The sequence below is a fragment of the Syngnathus floridae genome, chromosome 5 (assembly GCF_059516105.1).
Source record: "Syngnathus floridae isolate MCC-2025c chromosome 5, RoL_Sflo_1.0, whole genome shotgun sequence".
In the NCBI taxonomy this organism is placed as follows: Eukaryota; Metazoa; Chordata; class Actinopteri; order Syngnathiformes; family Syngnathidae; genus Syngnathus; species Syngnathus floridae.
Window position 1 is genome coordinate 19,989,241 of NC_142417.1, and position 18,244 is coordinate 20,007,484.

The window sequence follows — 18,244 nt, forward strand, 5'->3', positions numbered from 1 at the left end:
CACGACAATAACATCATTCTACTGGAAAAACAAAACTTCTAGGGTAAAACCAACCACACCATGATAATCAAAAACACAAGGTCAAATGCTCAATTTTCTATCATTACTACTTTGCCAGTTAGTTACAATAGCTTGCCAATTAGATCCATTCAACCTGTTAGGTTACGGATTTTAGTTATTGATCTGACTCCAAATTGCGATCAACACTTAACACATAAATTGCTATGTCCTAATCCACACACTGGCGCACCTAACAATTTTGCGAGTTCGTTCTGTCAAAGAGAAGACCAGTAGATCAATCAGACCAAATTTACCAATTGTTTATTCCTGACAAAGCGCACTAATACAGGCCTGGGTCCCGGGTCCCTCACACTAAAACTCGTGCGTTTTTGTGACCACCAAAAGACGACACATTCTTCCGGGTTGCCCAGTTTTGAAGAAACACAATATGAATATTAAAGCATGCAAAACATTGTGAGATGATTGGTCGATGGCCATCTCCTCCCCGTCCAGGTGTTGCTGAGGTCAGGCGGTTGGGTTTTCCCCTCGAAGCCCGGCCACATAGACGTGCTGTTGTTCTCGTTTCTCATCGACCTTGAGGTGTTCTCGTCCGGTACTCCCTATCTGGGCCTATTCCACAGCACTTCGAAGAAAACAAGTTCATGCAGTTTGCCTGCACATTCTTCGCCACCCACCAATCCACACGAGCACTCCAATACTAGATATTAATATGATTATAAGTTTAACACAACCTTAAAAAATATGTTTGCAAACTTCCGAAAGCACATTTCCCTTTAAACCCAAACCTATCACCCCTGGTGAGACATCGAGCAGACTGCCAAGGCATCAATTAAAAAAAACTTCCATTTCTCTCCTACAATCAGAAAACATAACTGTTTAAAAACTACATGATCGCAGAATTTAAGATTGTGGTTGTTCTTTTTTGCGGAGATGGGATTGTAGTTCAAACACGGACAATTGTTGCAAAGAAAACATCCATAAACAATGTGTGGTCATTCAAGATGATGATTTTATTATATTTTATTATATTGATGATTTCGACATTTGATTTTCATTTTCTAGAGTAGTATTTAGAAGTTTTCTTCGCAAAAATCATGATGTCATCAAGCACCGATCCATGAAAATATTGTCTGACAGTAATCCGGTCCGTGGTGCTATAAAAGGGTTGGAAACCAATGTTTTACACTTCAGATGACCACCCGTACGCACTTTGGCTCTGCCCACCAGTTCAGCCCATCCCGGTTCCTTCACCAGAATATCCCCTACAGTCTGCAAAATGTAAAAGAACTGAACAACACAAACTCAAAACAAATCAGAATCGTTTGTGGTTCTAACTGCTCACCTGGAAAAACAGAAAAAATATTACAACTAGATGGCAGAATTTCTATACACAACACAACAATGGACCAGCAGTCAGCAACCAAAAAGAATCAATTACAATAATTTAAGATCCCCACAATTCTTACTGCCATCTCATTGCCAGTGAGTCATTGCCACAGCATAAATACACACAGGCTTGTTTATGGTCAGGAGAAGGGATATTAAAATAAAACAAAACAAAATACTGGGGGAGGGGGGTTTAAATTGGAAATCTGTAGAAATCCTCACTGAAACTTGCATAACAAAAACATCATGAACAAACTGCCAAATTACAATTAAGCTTCATTTTGGATATTGTTGTTAGACTTTTATTATAAATATCACACCAACATTATGTATTTGATTCCGCCCTGCTTTTTTCTCTGCTGGTTAAATCCTTTTTTACCCTACATTTTTTGGTTGTTTTATTTTTCTGTTCATCTCCTTTTGTTGATCTGTGTTTTTCTATTTTTATTGTACGTGTATTACTTTGTGATTCCACACCACAGGTTTCTATCGTATAATTTGGTTATATATTTGTTTGTATGCACCTATTGGTGAATAATGAATATAGTGGCAGGCATAAAAAAACTTATCACTCGGATGGCAAAAAGAACAACATCTTTTGCCATTTCTAGACAAGTGTAGGTCATGGTTCCAGGCAGATAAATCAGCTTTGTTTTAAACCATTCAAGCCTAAAGTTTATATTAAAGGTCATGTATCACGTTTATGAATTCTTCCATTTTAAGTTTTACTCATTCAGTTGTGGTTTATATAAAGTGGAACAACGATGTTTTTGTCTGAGTTCCTCGTTTTGATAGCACCACAGGTCCCTCTTTTATACTTGTTCTGAGGTGCGGCTCAGAGCAAACCGTTTTGTTGCGGTCTCTTTAAATGCAAATGAGGTACTTCACACCCCACACCCTCCAGGCCGCAAGATGTGCACCTCCCTTTCCGGTCGGACATATTTGTAGTTTTTTAGCCAAGGTAGTGTTTACGTGCGCCACAAACTTTTTGATTGATTAAAAGATGTCAACGGCAGAAGACTTGTCCATATATACATAACACGTAACAAAATAAATCCCCTCACAATTTTATGAACACGTTTTGTAAACAAGCACTGCAGTCAAGTTAACCAATAAATCCGGAAAATATGGTACTCAAAATACACCCACAAGAATTTAAAACAGAGCGCACAGCTCTAAAATCAGCAGAAAGACAGACACTAATGCTATGAAAACAAGTGAATCATAGATGCGCAACAATATGAAAGCAAAATACAGTTTATTTTTGTCATCTCAAGCTTACCGCCTTACTGTGTCGGTCGTTTCCATAGATTGAAGGAACTGGACCATCAACTAAACAGTCTTTTCGTGAATCCTACTGACAAAAGATTTGAGAAACACTTGTCCTTGAACAAGCAGGACTTTGCCCACAGATGTGGGAATACTGCTTGAAAAATGAAATTTCACCAGGCACTTCTTTGAGGTTTTTATGCTGGGGGACGGTGCAATGAGTTGTGTGGATTGATGCATCCAACAACGGAACGTTTTGATCTCTCCACTTAGGCATCCTTGAGTTGTTTGCATGACAAAAGTTTTTTCGAGTAATAAAGATGGCGGATTTGTAAAATTATTTGGTAGTCCCGCCCCAACGGATGTGATGTAATGGATAAAAATCCGTAATAGAAAACCTCTGGATCATGAATGGGAGAAGTTCATGTTGTCTGATGAGACAAAAATAGAACTTTTTGGTTTAAACTCCACTCGTCGTTTATGGAGGAAGAAGAATAAGTACAACCCCAAGAACACCATCCCAACTGTGAAGCATGGCGGTGGAAACATCATTCTTCGGGATGCTTTTCTGCAAAGGGAACAGGACGACTGCACCGTATTCAGGGTAGGATGAATGGGGCCATGTATCGTGAGATCTTGGCCAACAACCTCCTTCCCTCAGTAAGAGATTGAAGATTGGTCACGGCTGGGTTCTCCAGCATGACAACGACCCAAAACACACAGCCAGGGCAACTAAGGAGTGGCTCCGTGGGAAACATCACAAAGTCCGGGAGTGGCCTAGCCAGTGTCCCGACCTGAATCCAATAGAGAATCTTTGGCGGGAGCTTAACGTCCGTGTGGCCCAGCGACAGCCCCAAAACCTGAAGGCTCTGGAGGAGATCTGTATGGAGGAGTGGGCCAAAATCCCTGCTGCAGTGTGCAAACCTGGTCAAGAACTACAGGAAATGTCTGATCTCTGTAATTGCAAACAAAGGTTTCTGCACTCTATATCAAGTTCTGTTTTTCTGATGTATCAAATACTTATTTCATGCAATAAAATGGGAATTAATTATTTAAAAATCATACAATGTGATTGGATTATTGTTTTAGATTTCATGACTCACAGTTGAAGAGTACCAATGATAGAAATTACAGACTTCTATAGGGTCCGGCAAAATTATCTGACACATTTGTAGGTTTTATAAAATGCAAATAAATTAAAGAAACCAAAAGTTTTTTTTATTTTTGAAAAGTACTGTATTGGCCCAAATATAAGACAACCCCGATTATAAGACGACCCCCTCTTTTTCAAGACTCAAGTTTGGAAAAGACTTTTTGAACACCAAATTTAATTTTTATACAGAAAATAATTACAGTAAATCTGAAACAAATGATTATAACAATATATTCGAGAGAAAAAGCATGTTATTTTGCCTCATTCAAATCATGCAAAAACTGTATCACATCTTAATATCTGAACATTTAAATATGTAAACTAAAGTGCAATCACATTTGTAAATGAATGGCTTCTGGTTTTGGAAATGTAAATAAACCAATCTACTGTGATAAAACAACAAAATTGCAATAACTGCATTAACCATCAAAGTGAAGTCTAACTGTAGTCTTGAAATAAATCTGAATAAGGAAAAACATTGCAATAAAATAATGCAAACTGCTACCGCTATTGTTGGGGAGCCTGAGGGACTGTATAGGGGGTTGGCTCGGATGGTTATGCTCTTTTCATCCCCGGGTGTCGGTCAGAACACAGGAAGGAAGACGTGGTTCAGTTTTGATTGCTTTCCTGAATTATTGGCAAATAATAATGATAAATAACCACACATGAAATACTCTCGGCAACACACCAACCATAAGTCATTGATCGAGACAACAAAATACATTAGCTGGCGACCGTTAATCGCCGTGCCGCTGCGTAACGGCTACTCGTATGATGCGAGGCAAACTTAAAGGAGCGCGCCGGAGCTGTTAATCAAACGGCGCGCACACGAAGCAAACCGCGATTGGACAAACGGCACAACAGTTGACAGTAGTAACAATGAAATGTATATACTCACTTTGTGTCAAAGACTCACACGATCGCAGCAACATAATCAATTATGAGCGCGCCGGAGCTGTCAATCAAACGGCACGCACACCAAGCAAACCGCGATCGGACAAACGGCCCAATAGTGGACAGTAGTAACAATGAAATGTATATGCTCACTTTGTGTCAAAGACACACACGATCACAGCAACATACCAGCAACCTTTAACTTACCGCTGCATCATCATCATCATCATCATCATCATCATCAGTTCTCTTGCTCAGCGATGGTGGTGCTGCCATGCGTAGAGCCAATCAGTTTAGTTAGTCTTCGCCAGTTGGTTCGGTCCAGTGCTAGGGGCTCAGCTTCAGCTAGCGACAGGCCCAGGTGATGTAGGTCCATGGTGATGGCATCGATTCATCGAGTGCGTGGGACACCGCGGGGTCGTTTCCAGCCGGCAATTTTTGTTTGGAAATTGAGGATAGCGTGAGTCGGGTGTTCAGGGGGGAGTCTTTTGACATGGCCATACCAGCGCAGCCGACGTTGTGCTGCCAGGTGGGATGCTGGGGGCTGTTGGGTGCGTTCCTGCAGCACAGAGTTGGAGTTTATCTGTCCATTTTATCCCCTCTATAGTGCGCAGTGCTCTGGTGTCAAAGCCATCGATTCTGGCAGCCTGGGTCTTGTTGAGAGGCCAGGTTTCTGCTCCGTAAAGGAGGATGGACAAGACTGAGGAGTTGTATATCCATAGTTTGGTCTCTCTTGATATGGAGTGAGGTCTCCACAGTGGTTTCCAGACAGTTTTCATGGTTGTGGCTGCCAGAGCACGTCTCCGATTTATTTCTGGTAGCATGTTGCCGTTGCTGGTGATTGCGGAGCCAAGGTAGGTAAAGGATGTTACAAAATGGACTTCTTCTCCATTGATATGCAGCGGCGGAAGGGATGGGCCTCCTATGTGCATCAGTTTCGTTTTGGGCCAGCTGACCTTCAGACCCAGCTTGGTGGCTTCCTCTTGGTAGATTTTCAAGGCTTCTTTCAACTGATCAGGGGTGGCGCAAAATAGCGTGGTATCATCTCCGTATTCCAGATCAGTGAGGCTATATATATGCCTAGTTTAACCCCTGGAATACGCGCACATATCCGCTCCATCAAATGGTCAATGATACAGTTAAAAGGTCTGGTGCAGCTACACATCCCTGTCTGACACCGCTGTTGATTGAGAACCAGGTGGAGTTGGTACCGTTGACACGCACACAGCTTTCGGCATCACTGCAGAGCTTTTGAAAGAGGGTGGTAATGTTTCTTGGTGCTCTGAGGATAGTGAGAATCTTCCAGAGGGAGGTGGAACTCGTGTACCTTCTCCATGATGAGGCGTAGGGCAAAGATTTGGTTCGTTGCGGAGCGGTTTGGCATGAAGCCCGCCTGTTGGGGGCTTCTTTTGCTTCTAATGGCCGGGAGGGCCTGAGTGAGAAGTATGCGGGTGAAGATCTTTCCTTGGATATAGAGAAGTGTAATGCCTCTGGAGTTGTTACAGACCATTTTATCACCCTTATGCTTCCAGAAGGGGAGAATGATGGCTCTGGTCCAGTCTTCTGGGGGGTGCTCGGTAATCCAGACATGATTGATGATATGGGTGAGCCAGTCAATGATGTCGTCTCCACCCGCTTTCATCATTTCCGCTGTGATGTTACAGATACCTGGGGCTCCGTTATTTCGAAGAGTAGCCAGGGCTTGCGAGACTTATTCTTTTGTGATGGAGTCTGTGCTGCAGTTGTAATTTCCACTGGTATTTACGGATGATATGGTGAGGACGTGGTCCGTTTGGGGTGAGGGATAATGCAACAGGTCGCTGAAATGCTCCTTCCAGCGGCTGATACAGTCGACCTTGGAGTTTAGTATGTTGCCCTGCGCGTCCTTTACCAGGACTGCTTCTGTTGGGGGCCTGTTTTTACTCGCCTCAGGGTCCAGGCATTCTGCTTCTCCTTGCCAGAATTTCTCCCTGTCTGCTTGTATTGCTGTGTTCCGTATACTATCCAGGGGACGATATTCTGTTATATCGCCCCTGAGACGTGCAGCTCTGTGCAGGTTTATGAATTCTAGTGTTGTTGGTGATATCCAGGGACGCCTAGGTGTATGGTGGGTGTGTCGGATGGACTCGGCGGTTGCTTGGTTTATTTTAGACATGAAAAGGTCCCAGTTGGTAAGTTATTTCTTGGCCAGTGTCTTATACCTGTTGCTGATGGAGTGGGTAAACAATGCGGTGATGGTTGGGTCTTGAAGATGGGAAGATCTCAGTCGAGGTGTTATCTGTGATGTTGCGATGGCCTTTAATTTCAGTCTCAGATGGGCTACCAGTAAGCAGTGGTCTGTGTTGCCTAGCTGGGCCCCACAATACACACGGCAGTTGGTAACACTGGATTTCCAGCGCCTGGAGATGAGTATATGATCTAGGGCCTAATGGGTTTTGCCATCATTGCTGTACCATGTCCATTTGTGTATATTCTTCCTGGGGAAACATGTAACCGCGATAGATAGACCTCCAGCACTGCGTAGGTGCTGGAGGCGGACTCCGTTGTTGTTGGTGATGGGATCTGGGGATTCTGGGCCAATAACGTTTTTGGTCTGCAGGTCTCTTGAGGTGGAGGAGACAGTGGTGTTAAAATCTGCTAGCACAATAATGATTTCATGTGGGGGTATCTGCTGGATGACCTGATGTAGGTGATCAAAGAAGGCATTCTTTGCCCGGTCGTCTCGCAGACTGTTGGTGCGTAGGCGACAACGACTGACATCCTGCCGTGTTGGTGTTGGAAACGGGCAGTTAGTAGTCGTTCGCTGACCGGGGTCCATCCGATAAGGGATTTCCTAACCTGATATGGCATTGCTAGGGCGACGCCATAGTGCCCTCTGTTATCTTTTGGGTTGCTCCAGATGTATAGCTGTGGTCACCCTCTTTTTTTCTCACCGCTATCGCAGCAGTGTAATTCACAGAGTCCCGTGATGGAGATGTTGTATCGAGACAGGTCACGAGATAGAAGAGTGGCGTGACCTGTTTGTCGAAGTGTTTGCACATTCCATGTAGCAACATGGAAGGGATGTCGGAGATTGATAGATCGTAGGTCAGGGACGGGCGGGGGTCGATACCTTGGGTCAGTCAGGGTGTTTCTGATTGGTTTCGTAACAAAGGGGTTTTCTCTTGTGTAGGTTGTTAGTGCACTGCCAGATAACCAGCTGGGGGGGGCTGCCCCCTTGGGGCCTGCCGGCCTGCCCTGAACCATTCTTTGTTGGGCCCCTCGCCTGAGACCACTCTGTCATGGGAGGCCCTACCAGGAGCTGAAAGCTCCAGAAAACATAGCTCTCAGGGTCATAGGGATGCGCAAACCCCTCCAACACGATAAGGTGATGGTTCCCGGAGAGGTACCATTACCACCATTAAACCTACAAATGTGTCCGATTATTTTGCCGGACCCTGTACATGCTTTGTAAGTGGGGATACCTAAAAAATCAGCAGTGCATCAAATACTTGTTCTCCCCACTGTAGAATATGTATAAGGGGAATGATTCTCTACTATCTTAGAGACTGCAAGTGCACAACAAAATCAATATAAAAGCAAAAAAACTGGAGTGCGCGTCCGTGTGCGTGCGTGCATGCTCTTGTGAGTGTGTATTTAAATTAAAGTTAGTGACCTCTTTTTCAAAGCGGTTAATTGTACTGGAGGCTGTAGAATTCCGCCACCATTAAAGGACACTTATCATAGAGAATCGACAATTTTTCCTTTTAAAATAACTTTCATGTGTATCCAGGAGTGTAAAATAGTGTACCGTATATTTCGGAGTATAAGTAGCGTTTTTTTTTCATAGTTTGGGTGGGGGGGGCGACTTATACTGAGGAGCGACTTGTATGTGAAATTTTTCATAAATTTTCAAAAATTAAAAAAAAAAAGTGGAACCACGATGTAGCAAGGGATTGCTGTAATTTGAATTTCAAGTGACGTCAGCAGTGCGGCGCGGCGGTTGTTTACATAAAGGACAAAGATTCGATCACGGGATGACGAAGATGACGAAGGGCCCCATGTACTACCGGCATCATTAGCGGCTTTGTTTGTAAGTGACACGGAGGACGAAGAGTTTGAAGGATTTAATGATTTTGGAGTAACAGAGAAGGTTTGAAAAACTAAAAACTAAACTACGGAGCTCTCTTTCACCTTTGTGGATGGGTCGGGGGCCGGCACTCGGCCGGTTGGCTACCCGGGGACAGTGGATGGGGCTCGGACATGGCTTTTCCGCACGCCCGGTCCTACTCTACGGAGCTCTCTTTCACCTCCGTGGATGGAAGTTGGGGGCCGGTGCTCGGCTGGGTGGCTGTTTGGGAACGGTGGATGGGGCTTGGACATGACTTGGCACGCCCGGTCCTATTCTATGGAGCTCTCTTCCACCTCCGTGGCTGGAAGTGCCACCTCCGGGGATGAAAGTCCACGCCGCCACACGCCTGGAAGTCGACGCTGGTGTCTCGGTCCTTGTACTTTCTTAACGTTACAATATAGTTATATACTAGATCAGTGGAATAACGACGAGGCTGACGTCAGGCCGCACGCGTGGCGTTGTTGACAAAGGATGAGTAGTTTGATCAATGGATTTAATGATTTGGAGTGACACAGATGGTTTGATAATATTGCTTATATAATAGTTATTTGATATATAATTCATATATCGTTATATGGGCCTGTGGAATATTTTGAAGTGCAAGTGTCGTCAGCGACGCGCAACCATTGTTGACATAAAGGACGATCGATGGATTTAATGAATTGGAGTGACACAGATGATTTTATAAAGTGTTGTTTATGTAATAGTTATTTGAATAACTCTGAATGTTACGTCAGGCCCATTCTCAGCTCTTCGTTTCTGTTTGTCACGTTAGCATACCTATTGTTTAGTCTGTTGTTGCTTGTTCATGTCTTTTCTTGGTGTTAGATTTTGTCGAATAAATTTTCCCCAAATGCAACTTATACTCCGGAACGGCTTATATGTTTTTTTTTCACGTTATTGTGCATTTTATGGCTAATGCGACCTATATTCTGGAGCGACTTTTAGTCCGAAAAATACGGTAATATGTCCCACCAGGTGCTGCAGAAATACTGTTATGATCGTTTTAGGGTGTTATTTTTTTACTCTATTCACATTTCTCTGTTTTCTAAGACGTTTTCTATCTATTACATCACATCTGTTGGGGCGGGACAAACCAAAATCCGAGGAATGAATATGGCAGATTTGCAAATTGGCCATGTTTAAGACGAATCCGCCTTGTTTATGACTCTGTGAGACTTTTGTACTCCAAACAACTCAAGGATACTGAAGTGGAGAGATCAAAATGCTCCGTTGTTGGATGCATCAATCCACGCAAATCATTGCACAACATCAGTACCTCAAAAAAGTGCCTGGTCAAATTTCATTTTTCAAGCAGTGTTCCCACGTCTGCGGGCAAAGTTCTGTTTGTTAAGGAGTGTTTCAGAAATCTTTTGTCAGTTTAAAGAAGGATTAAGTTTGAGATGACTCAAAAATAACAAACTGTATTTCATTTTAATAATATTGTCTGCACTCGTTTTCATAGCATAAGCGTCAGTCTTTCTGCTGATTTTGGAGCTGTGCGCTCGGTTTTCATTTCTTGTGAGTGTATTTTTAGTAGTTGTATCAGACGAATTGCATAGAAGTTGCATCGAATTGCTAATGCCAGAAAACTCTCCAAAAAACACTGGCTTGCTGAGTGAGCGAAGGATGGGCGTGTCTGTTTAGGTTGTCACTCATCAAAGTATCATGGTGATGCAAGGTGATGGACAAGTTGACAACCAACCAGAATGATGAAAGAGCTCATGAATACAATTATGATTGGCTTGTTTGGCCTCCAACCAATTATGCAATTAAATCTGTTAGGAGCTAGTCACAGAGACTCAAGAAACGTGTGATTTGTGTGGAAAGAACATAGTATGAGAAAATATTTAGTCCTAATCAAGTCATACTGTAATATCGCTGCTCAATAATGCTTGGGCTCAGAGATCTTATTGAAGGCAGAACTAAGTCCGAATGAAGACATTGAGAAATAATCAAATTGATGCAGGAGAAAAGGCTTCTAAGAAGACTGATGAGATGCCAAAAAATACAAACACAAGATCTCATTCACACAATCAGTTTGTGTAGACAACTTTGCATGGTAAGTTTTTTTTAAATATATAATTTGTGTAAAAGTACAACTTGCATGGGTCTTTTGGGCCAGACATCTCGTAAAAATTAAACTTATTGTGAGATGACAATATTCATCATTGTCTTAATTTATGGAAACAATTGATATAAATGCACAAGTATATACTGTACTACTTAGTACTAATGTATATCCAATATCATAACATGTCGTAATGATTTAATAATTCACAATTTGCTCCTGGCACAGAATATTTCTGGATAGGGTCCAGGGCCAATTCAACATGATTTTGGGTGCCATCGACATGTACCGTTTTTTTCCGGACTATAAGTCGCTCCGGAGTATAAGTCGCACCAGCCATAAAATGCCCCAAAAAGTGAAAAAAAACATATATAAGTCGCTCCGGAGTATAAGTCGCATTTTGGGGGGCAATTTATTCGACAAAATCCCACACCAAAAACAGTCATGAATGACCAACAACAGGCTAAACGATAGCAACAACGGGCTAAACGATAGGTATGCTAACGTGACAAACACAAACAAAGAGCTGAGAACGGGCCTGATGTAACATATAGAGTGATTAAGGACAACTATTACATGACTAACATGTTTATAAAACCATTGGTGTCACTCCAATTCATTAAATCCATCGATCATTCGATACGATAGCAACAGGCTAAATGATAGGTATGCTAACGTGACAAACACAAATGAGGAGCTGAGAACGGGCCTGACGTAACATATAGAGTGATTTAGGACAACCATTACATAAATAACATGTTTATAAAGCCATCGGTGTCACTCCAATTCATTAAATCCATCGATCGTTCTTTGTTAACAATGGCTGCGCGCGGCTGAGGGCGCTTGCACTTCAAAATATTCCACAGGCTCATATAACGATAGATAAACTATATTTCAAATAACTATAATATAAGCAAAAATATTATCAAACCATCCGTGCACTTTAAATCCATTAAATCCATCGATCAAATTCCTCGTCCTTTGTCAACATCGCCGCGCGTGCGGCCTAACGTCAGCCTCGTCTTTATTCCACAGATCTAGTATATAACTATATTGTAGCGTTAACAAAGTACAAGGATAGACGTGGGTTTGGTAAACGGCTCTTTATTCCACAAAACAAACTTCCAAGCGTGTGGCGGCGTGGACTTCCAGAGACGATAGCTCCATGGCAGAGGACCGGGCGTGCGTAATGGCCATGTCCTAAATAGACGACAAATTTAAATCCATTAAATATGAAATATTAGACCATAAACCAGCTGTAGGTTATATAACTAATGAACAGAGGTTGTATTACCGTATTTTCCGGACTATAAATCGCTCCGGAATATAAGTCGCACCAGCCATAAAATGCCCCAAAAAGTGAAAAAAAACATCTATAAGTCGCTCCGGTGTATAAGTCGCATTTTGGGGTGCAATTTATTCGACAAAATCCCACACCAAAAACAGTCATGAACAAGCAACAACTGGCTAAACGATAGCAACAACAGGCTAAACAATAGGTATGCTAACGTGACAAACACAAACAAAGAGCTGAGAACGGGCCTGACGTAACATATCGAGTGATTAAGGACAACTATTACATGAATAACATGTTTATAAAACCATCGGTGTCACCAATTCATTAAATAGCAACAACAGGCTAAACGATAGGTATGCTAACGTGACAAACACAAACAAAGAGCTGAGAACGGGCCTGACGTAACATATAGAGTGATTAAGGACAACTATTACATGAATAACATGTTTATAAAACCATCGGTGTCACTCCAATTTATTAAAGAGCAACACAGGCTAAACAATAGGTATGCTAACGTGACAAACACAAAGAGCTGAGAACGGGGCTAACGTAACATATAGAGTGATTAAGGACAACTATTACATAAATAACATGTTTATAAAACCATCGGTGTCACTCCAATTCATTAAATAGCAACAACAGCCTAAACGATAGGTATGCTAACGTGACAAACACAAACAAAGAGCTGAGAACGGGCCTGACGTAACATATAGAGTGATTAAGGACAACTATTACATGAATAACATGTTTATAAAACCATCGGTGTCACTCCAATTCATTAAATCCATCGATCGTTCTTTGTCAACAATGGATGCGCGCGGCTGAGGGCGCTTGCACTTCAAAATATTCCACAGGCTCATATAACGATAGATAAACTGTATTTCAAGTAACTATAATATAAGCCAATATTATTATCAAACCATCCGTGCACTTTAAATCCATTAAATCCATCGATCAAATTTCTCGTCCTTTGTCAACATCGCCGCGCGTGCGCCCTGACGTCAGCCTTGTCTTTATTCCACAGATCTAGTATATAACTATATTGTAGCATTAACAAAGTACAAGGATAGACGTGGGTTTGGTAAACTGCTCTTTATTAAACAAAACAAACTTCCAAGCGTGTGGCGGCGTGGACTTCTAGACATGAGAGCTCCATGGCATAGGACCCATGCACCGTTCGCGGACAGCCACTTGGCCGAGCGCCGGCCCCCGACTCAGTAGAGTAGGACCGGGCGTGTGTAAAAGCCATAATAGTTTTTCAAACCTTCTATGTCACTCCAAATCCTTAATTCCTTTAAACTCTTTGTACTCCGTGTCACTTAGAAATGATCACCGCTAATGATGCGGTAGTCCTTATGTGGGTACGTTTGTATGTAAATAACCGCCGCGCCGCGCCACTGACGTCACTTGAAATAGTAATCCATTGGTACATCACGGTTCTCCAAACTTTCTTACTGCTGCTCGATTACTGTTTTCAGCTGCATATTTTACAACTTGAAGTTTGTAACTTGCAAAATATGACTTTCTTTTTGGTGCCATTTTTCTTAAGCCCACCCAGTTGATGAGTCACGGCCAACGGTGAAACTTAAAGCGCCCTCATCCAGTTTCGTCTGAAAATATATATTTTTTCAGATGTAGTTTTTTGTTTTGTTTATTTGGTTTTATCAAAGACAAAGTCTGCTTTCATCATCATCATCATCGGTTTAAAGTCCGTTTTCCAGGCGCCGCTGGGTTGGACTGGGTTCTTGATATGGCTTTCTTCCACCGGGAACGGTCCATGGCCATCTCTTGGTTGATGCCGAGTGCCTTCATGTCGGCTGACACGGTCGTCTGCCAGGTCTTTTTAGGTCGGCCACTGGGTCTTGTTCCCTCTACGTTATACGACATAACTTTCTTCACCCAGTCGTTCTCGTCCTTCCTCACTACATGTCCGTACCATCACAGTCTGCCTCTCCTCACCACATCCACTATGGCCTCCACTCCCATCTTCTTTCTCAGCTCTGCACTGGGTTTTTTCTCCCTCATTGACACACCACACATCCATCTGATCATCCTCATTTCTGCTCTGTTTAGTTTTTCTTCGTGTTCTGTTTTAAGGCCTCATGCCTCACTTCCGTACGTCATACTACTTCTGACGCAGGCTGAGTACACTTGGCCTCTCATCTTCAGGGATGGGGCCTTAGATGTTAAGAAGGGCATGAGTTCCCTGAATTTCTTCCACCCGCTTCTCACCCTTGTAGTCACTGCTAGGTCCACCCCACCATCACCGTTAAGCATGTCTCCAAGGTAGCAGAAGCTGTCCACCACCTTGTACATCTCCCCATCTACTATGAGCCCCTCTTGCTCAGCTGGGTTTGCTTGGGTGACTTCTCCCCTGCACCGCTTGCATTTGAAGGTCTCACTTGCATCTAGTAGGCTGCCTTTTACTCCGCTGCATCTCCGGTGTACCCATCTCTGACAACCCTTGCACCGGATGGGGTTAGCTTGTACCCCCTTCCCGCAAACTCCACATGGCCATGCTCCTGACTGTGGTACCACTCCCAGGCCAGCACCACCGACCATGACCTTTGATTTTGCCGCATTCACCTTCATTCCTTTCACTTCCAGGCAGGTCTTCCAGGCTGCTAGCTTCCTAGCTAGGTCTCCTCGACTGTAAGCCATCAATACCAGGTCATCCGCGTAGAGCAGCTCCCATGGTAGTCCACCCCTCACTTCCCTCGATACCACATCCATCACGATAGCAAACAATAATGGGCTGAGCACCGATCCCTGGTGCACCCCTACCCTTACTTCAAACCCATTACTGTCGCCAACTCCTGTTCTAACAGCTGTGCATGCTCTGCAGTAGAGAGTCATCACAGCCTTAACCAGTCCCTCTTCCACGCCCGACTTCCTTAGGGCCCATCTCACCACTTCCCTTGGCACCCTGTCGAATGCTTTTTCCAGGTCAACAAAAGCGAAGTACAACCTCTTCCTCTTCTCCTGGTGTTTCTCCTGCATCTGTCGGATGACAAAAATTGCGTCTGTTGTACCTTTACCAGGCATGAAGCCATACTGCATCTTGTCCACCTCTACCCGTGACCTCACCCTCCTTTCCAACACCCTCTCTAACAACTTTTTTTCGATTTTTTTTTTTTTTTTTTTTTTCCCCCCCCATATACCAAGACACACAAAGAGATTGAAATTACGTTCCCACTATCCCTCGGTGAGATAGTACACATATCCATACAAGCAACACAAAAAAACCCAAGAAGGCATAAACAATGAATAAATAAGAGTGTTGAATAAATGATAAATAAACAAATAATAATAAATAATAAATATAAGAGGAGCAAACAGACAGTGGACTTGGATAACGTGCTTTAAAGTGTTAATTGCTTTATTTGATGTTTTCTCCTTTTTTTATGTTTTAAATATGTTCAAGATAAAGATATAAAAGCATGTTAAGTGATCAACTATACTAAAAATAACATGGGAAGTGGTCAACTATACTTTTAAGTGATGTCTTAATGATCAAGTAAAAATTTGTGAAAAAAAAAACATAAGTCGCTCCTGAGTATAAGTCGCCCCCCCACCCAAACTATGAAAAAAACCGCGACTTATAGTCCAGAAATTACGGTAAATGTTTAAGAATCACTGGTCTAGCCACTCCCCTGGCCTTTGTTATTTTATCTTTACTTGTATGTATTGTCAGGGTTTTCAAAAGCCATCACCACAGAAGGAAGAAACTGAAGAGGTCAATATGACACAAATCTCGATTCGCGAATTCAGAGGTCTCCCTCATTTACTGGATGCGCTTTGTCTGCAGGTACACTATGGCATGGATTTATGATTTTAGTCCGTCATAGCAACTGTTTATATCAATAGAAATACTATGCAACTTTACAGTTGGAAACAACTGAAGACTTAAAGGAAAGCTTTAAGAAAAACTGTTATTATTTTTGTTTTATCAGATTTGTACAAGGCCTGCATCTACGTCAAGTGGACATGATCAGTGATGACTTTTCTGGACGCTCAACAAGCCTGTATAAGATAACTCAAAAACTACCATGTGTGCATTACTGCGATGGACAGATATCAATCAGAAAGCAAGAGGCCAATACATAGGGTGGCATCAGCAGTTTGTCACCATTGATGATAGCCACTTTAGACATAAAAGAAAGGGCAGCATTAGTGTCAAGGTACTAATTTAAATTACCATTGAATTACAGAGTACATTTTGTAATCATTCCTAGTGTTTTGATCATATGATTGATCCCCGGATGTGAGTGAACGCTGGCGCGTATTGCTGCCGCTGCTCTCTGGACATTTTTAACGTTTTGCTTGTCCTGCAAAGTCTGCATCAGATCACCAAACTTGGATGAAAGTGGTACTCTTGGCTTTATTCTGGGTCAACTCTCAAGCGGACTTGTTTGTTTGTAGCGTGTTTTTCTACACCGCTCAGCTGCTACCTGTGTGCTAGCGTGTTGCTTTACACCTGGCCGCTGCTTCGCCGGTCCTGATCATCGTTTTCCTGTCTGGGCCGTGCATTATGCATATTAACAACCTCGCTGTGAGCTCCATGCTCTGGACTACTCTGTCCGCCATGATTCAGTCAGCGTCAACCCAGATTCACCACACAAACGCGGAGTTTCTCCAACTGCGGCACTACCGGTTTGCTCTCCCACCTGCACTGCACCGCTTCCCGGACATCGCTCGCCGTCACCACCGGAGATACATCCACCGTGGAGCAACTACCACATCGATGACTCCACTGCCATAAACACCATCTGGTCTTCCACCCGCCGCCATCCACTGAGAAACGTCAAAAGGAAGGTTGATCACTGTGCATTGGTTAGCCTAGCTAGGTTAGCTAATGCTTCCTGCTCGAACCAACACTGTGACGTCAAACTGGGACTACTTAACATCCGTTCCCTCACCGGCAAGGGACAGCTGCTACAGGACCTCCTCCTTGACTGCAAGTTTGTTTTTCTGTGTTTGACTGAAACATGGCAACATCCTGGTGACTTTTCTCAGTTGAACGACTCATGTCCACCCGGGTTTGTTTACATGTGCAAACCACGTCTCACCGGTCGAGGAGGAGGTCTCGCAATACTTCACCATGAGACTTGGAAGGTCTCATCTGTTTTAGTGCCAGAGACCAGTTCTTTTGAATCTGTGGTTCTGCAGCTAAATGGACCCATACCAATTGTTTTAGCTAATATTTACCGCCCACCCAAACCAAATAAGGACTTTATTAATAATTCACCACATTCCTCACTCACATCTGCTCACTTTCATCCAAAATCATTCTGCTAGGTGACTTAAATAACCACATGGACAACTCCAGCACCACTCTTACTAAGGATTTCACCTTCTGACTGGACAGCTTTGGACTTAAACAACACATTGATTTCCCCACCCACACCAAAGGCCATATTTTAGATCTAGTCTGCTGCTCTGGTGTCACTCCTCTTAACTGCTCTTCTGTTGATCTGGGAACAGGCTTCTCTGATCATTTGTTAGTTTCTTTTAATCTGAGTCTCACACTGTCCAAAATCAAACAGTCACACATCATATCCTTCAAAAACATCAATTTAGCAGATTTCACCACAGCCATTGGCAGTCTCCCCACCATATCCCCTCCATACACCCTGGATCAGCTTGTTTCTACTTACGACAATGGACTACAAACTCTGCTAAACTAATTTGCCCCCCTCAAAACCCGAACTGTTTCTTTCCCCCACTCTACTCCCTGGTTTTCTCCTCATCTACGTCAACAGAAAGCCAAAGGACGACAGCTGGAGTGGCTTTCTCGCAAAACTGGACTCACTATTCATAAACAGTTTTACCATACTCACATAATGCAATATAAGGATGCAATTTCCTCCGTAAGATCGCACTATTTTGCGGAGAAAATTACAGCTGGTGTGGGAAACACCAGAGTCCTGTTCTCCATAATTAGTAATTAAACCTGCCCCTGTGACTCCCTCCCCCCACACTTCTACTCTACTGGTCACTGTAACACCCTGATGTCCTTCTTCGACAATAAAATAGCCACTA

The 18,244-nt window shown here is 43.1% G+C and overlaps 1 protein-coding gene across 5 annotated transcripts in view; it reads left to right on the plus strand.

The window, feature by feature from the left end:
• Positions 1 to 18,244, plus strand: part of LOC148398486 (ubiquitin-conjugating enzyme E2 L3) — an 82,490-nt gene that overhangs the window by 12,670 nt on the left and 51,576 nt on the right. Inside the window, exon 4 of one of the 5 annotated variants that reach the window (XM_088376943.1) lies at positions 10,804 to 11,205. The exons of 3 other annotated variants lie outside the window; for them this stretch is intronic. In XM_088376943.1, the coding sequence (XP_088233069.1) occupies positions 10,804 to 10,883 (80 nt within the window). In that variant the 3' untranslated portion in view covers positions 10,884 to 11,205. One more of the 5 variants, XM_088376942.1, reaches the window with a different exon arrangement.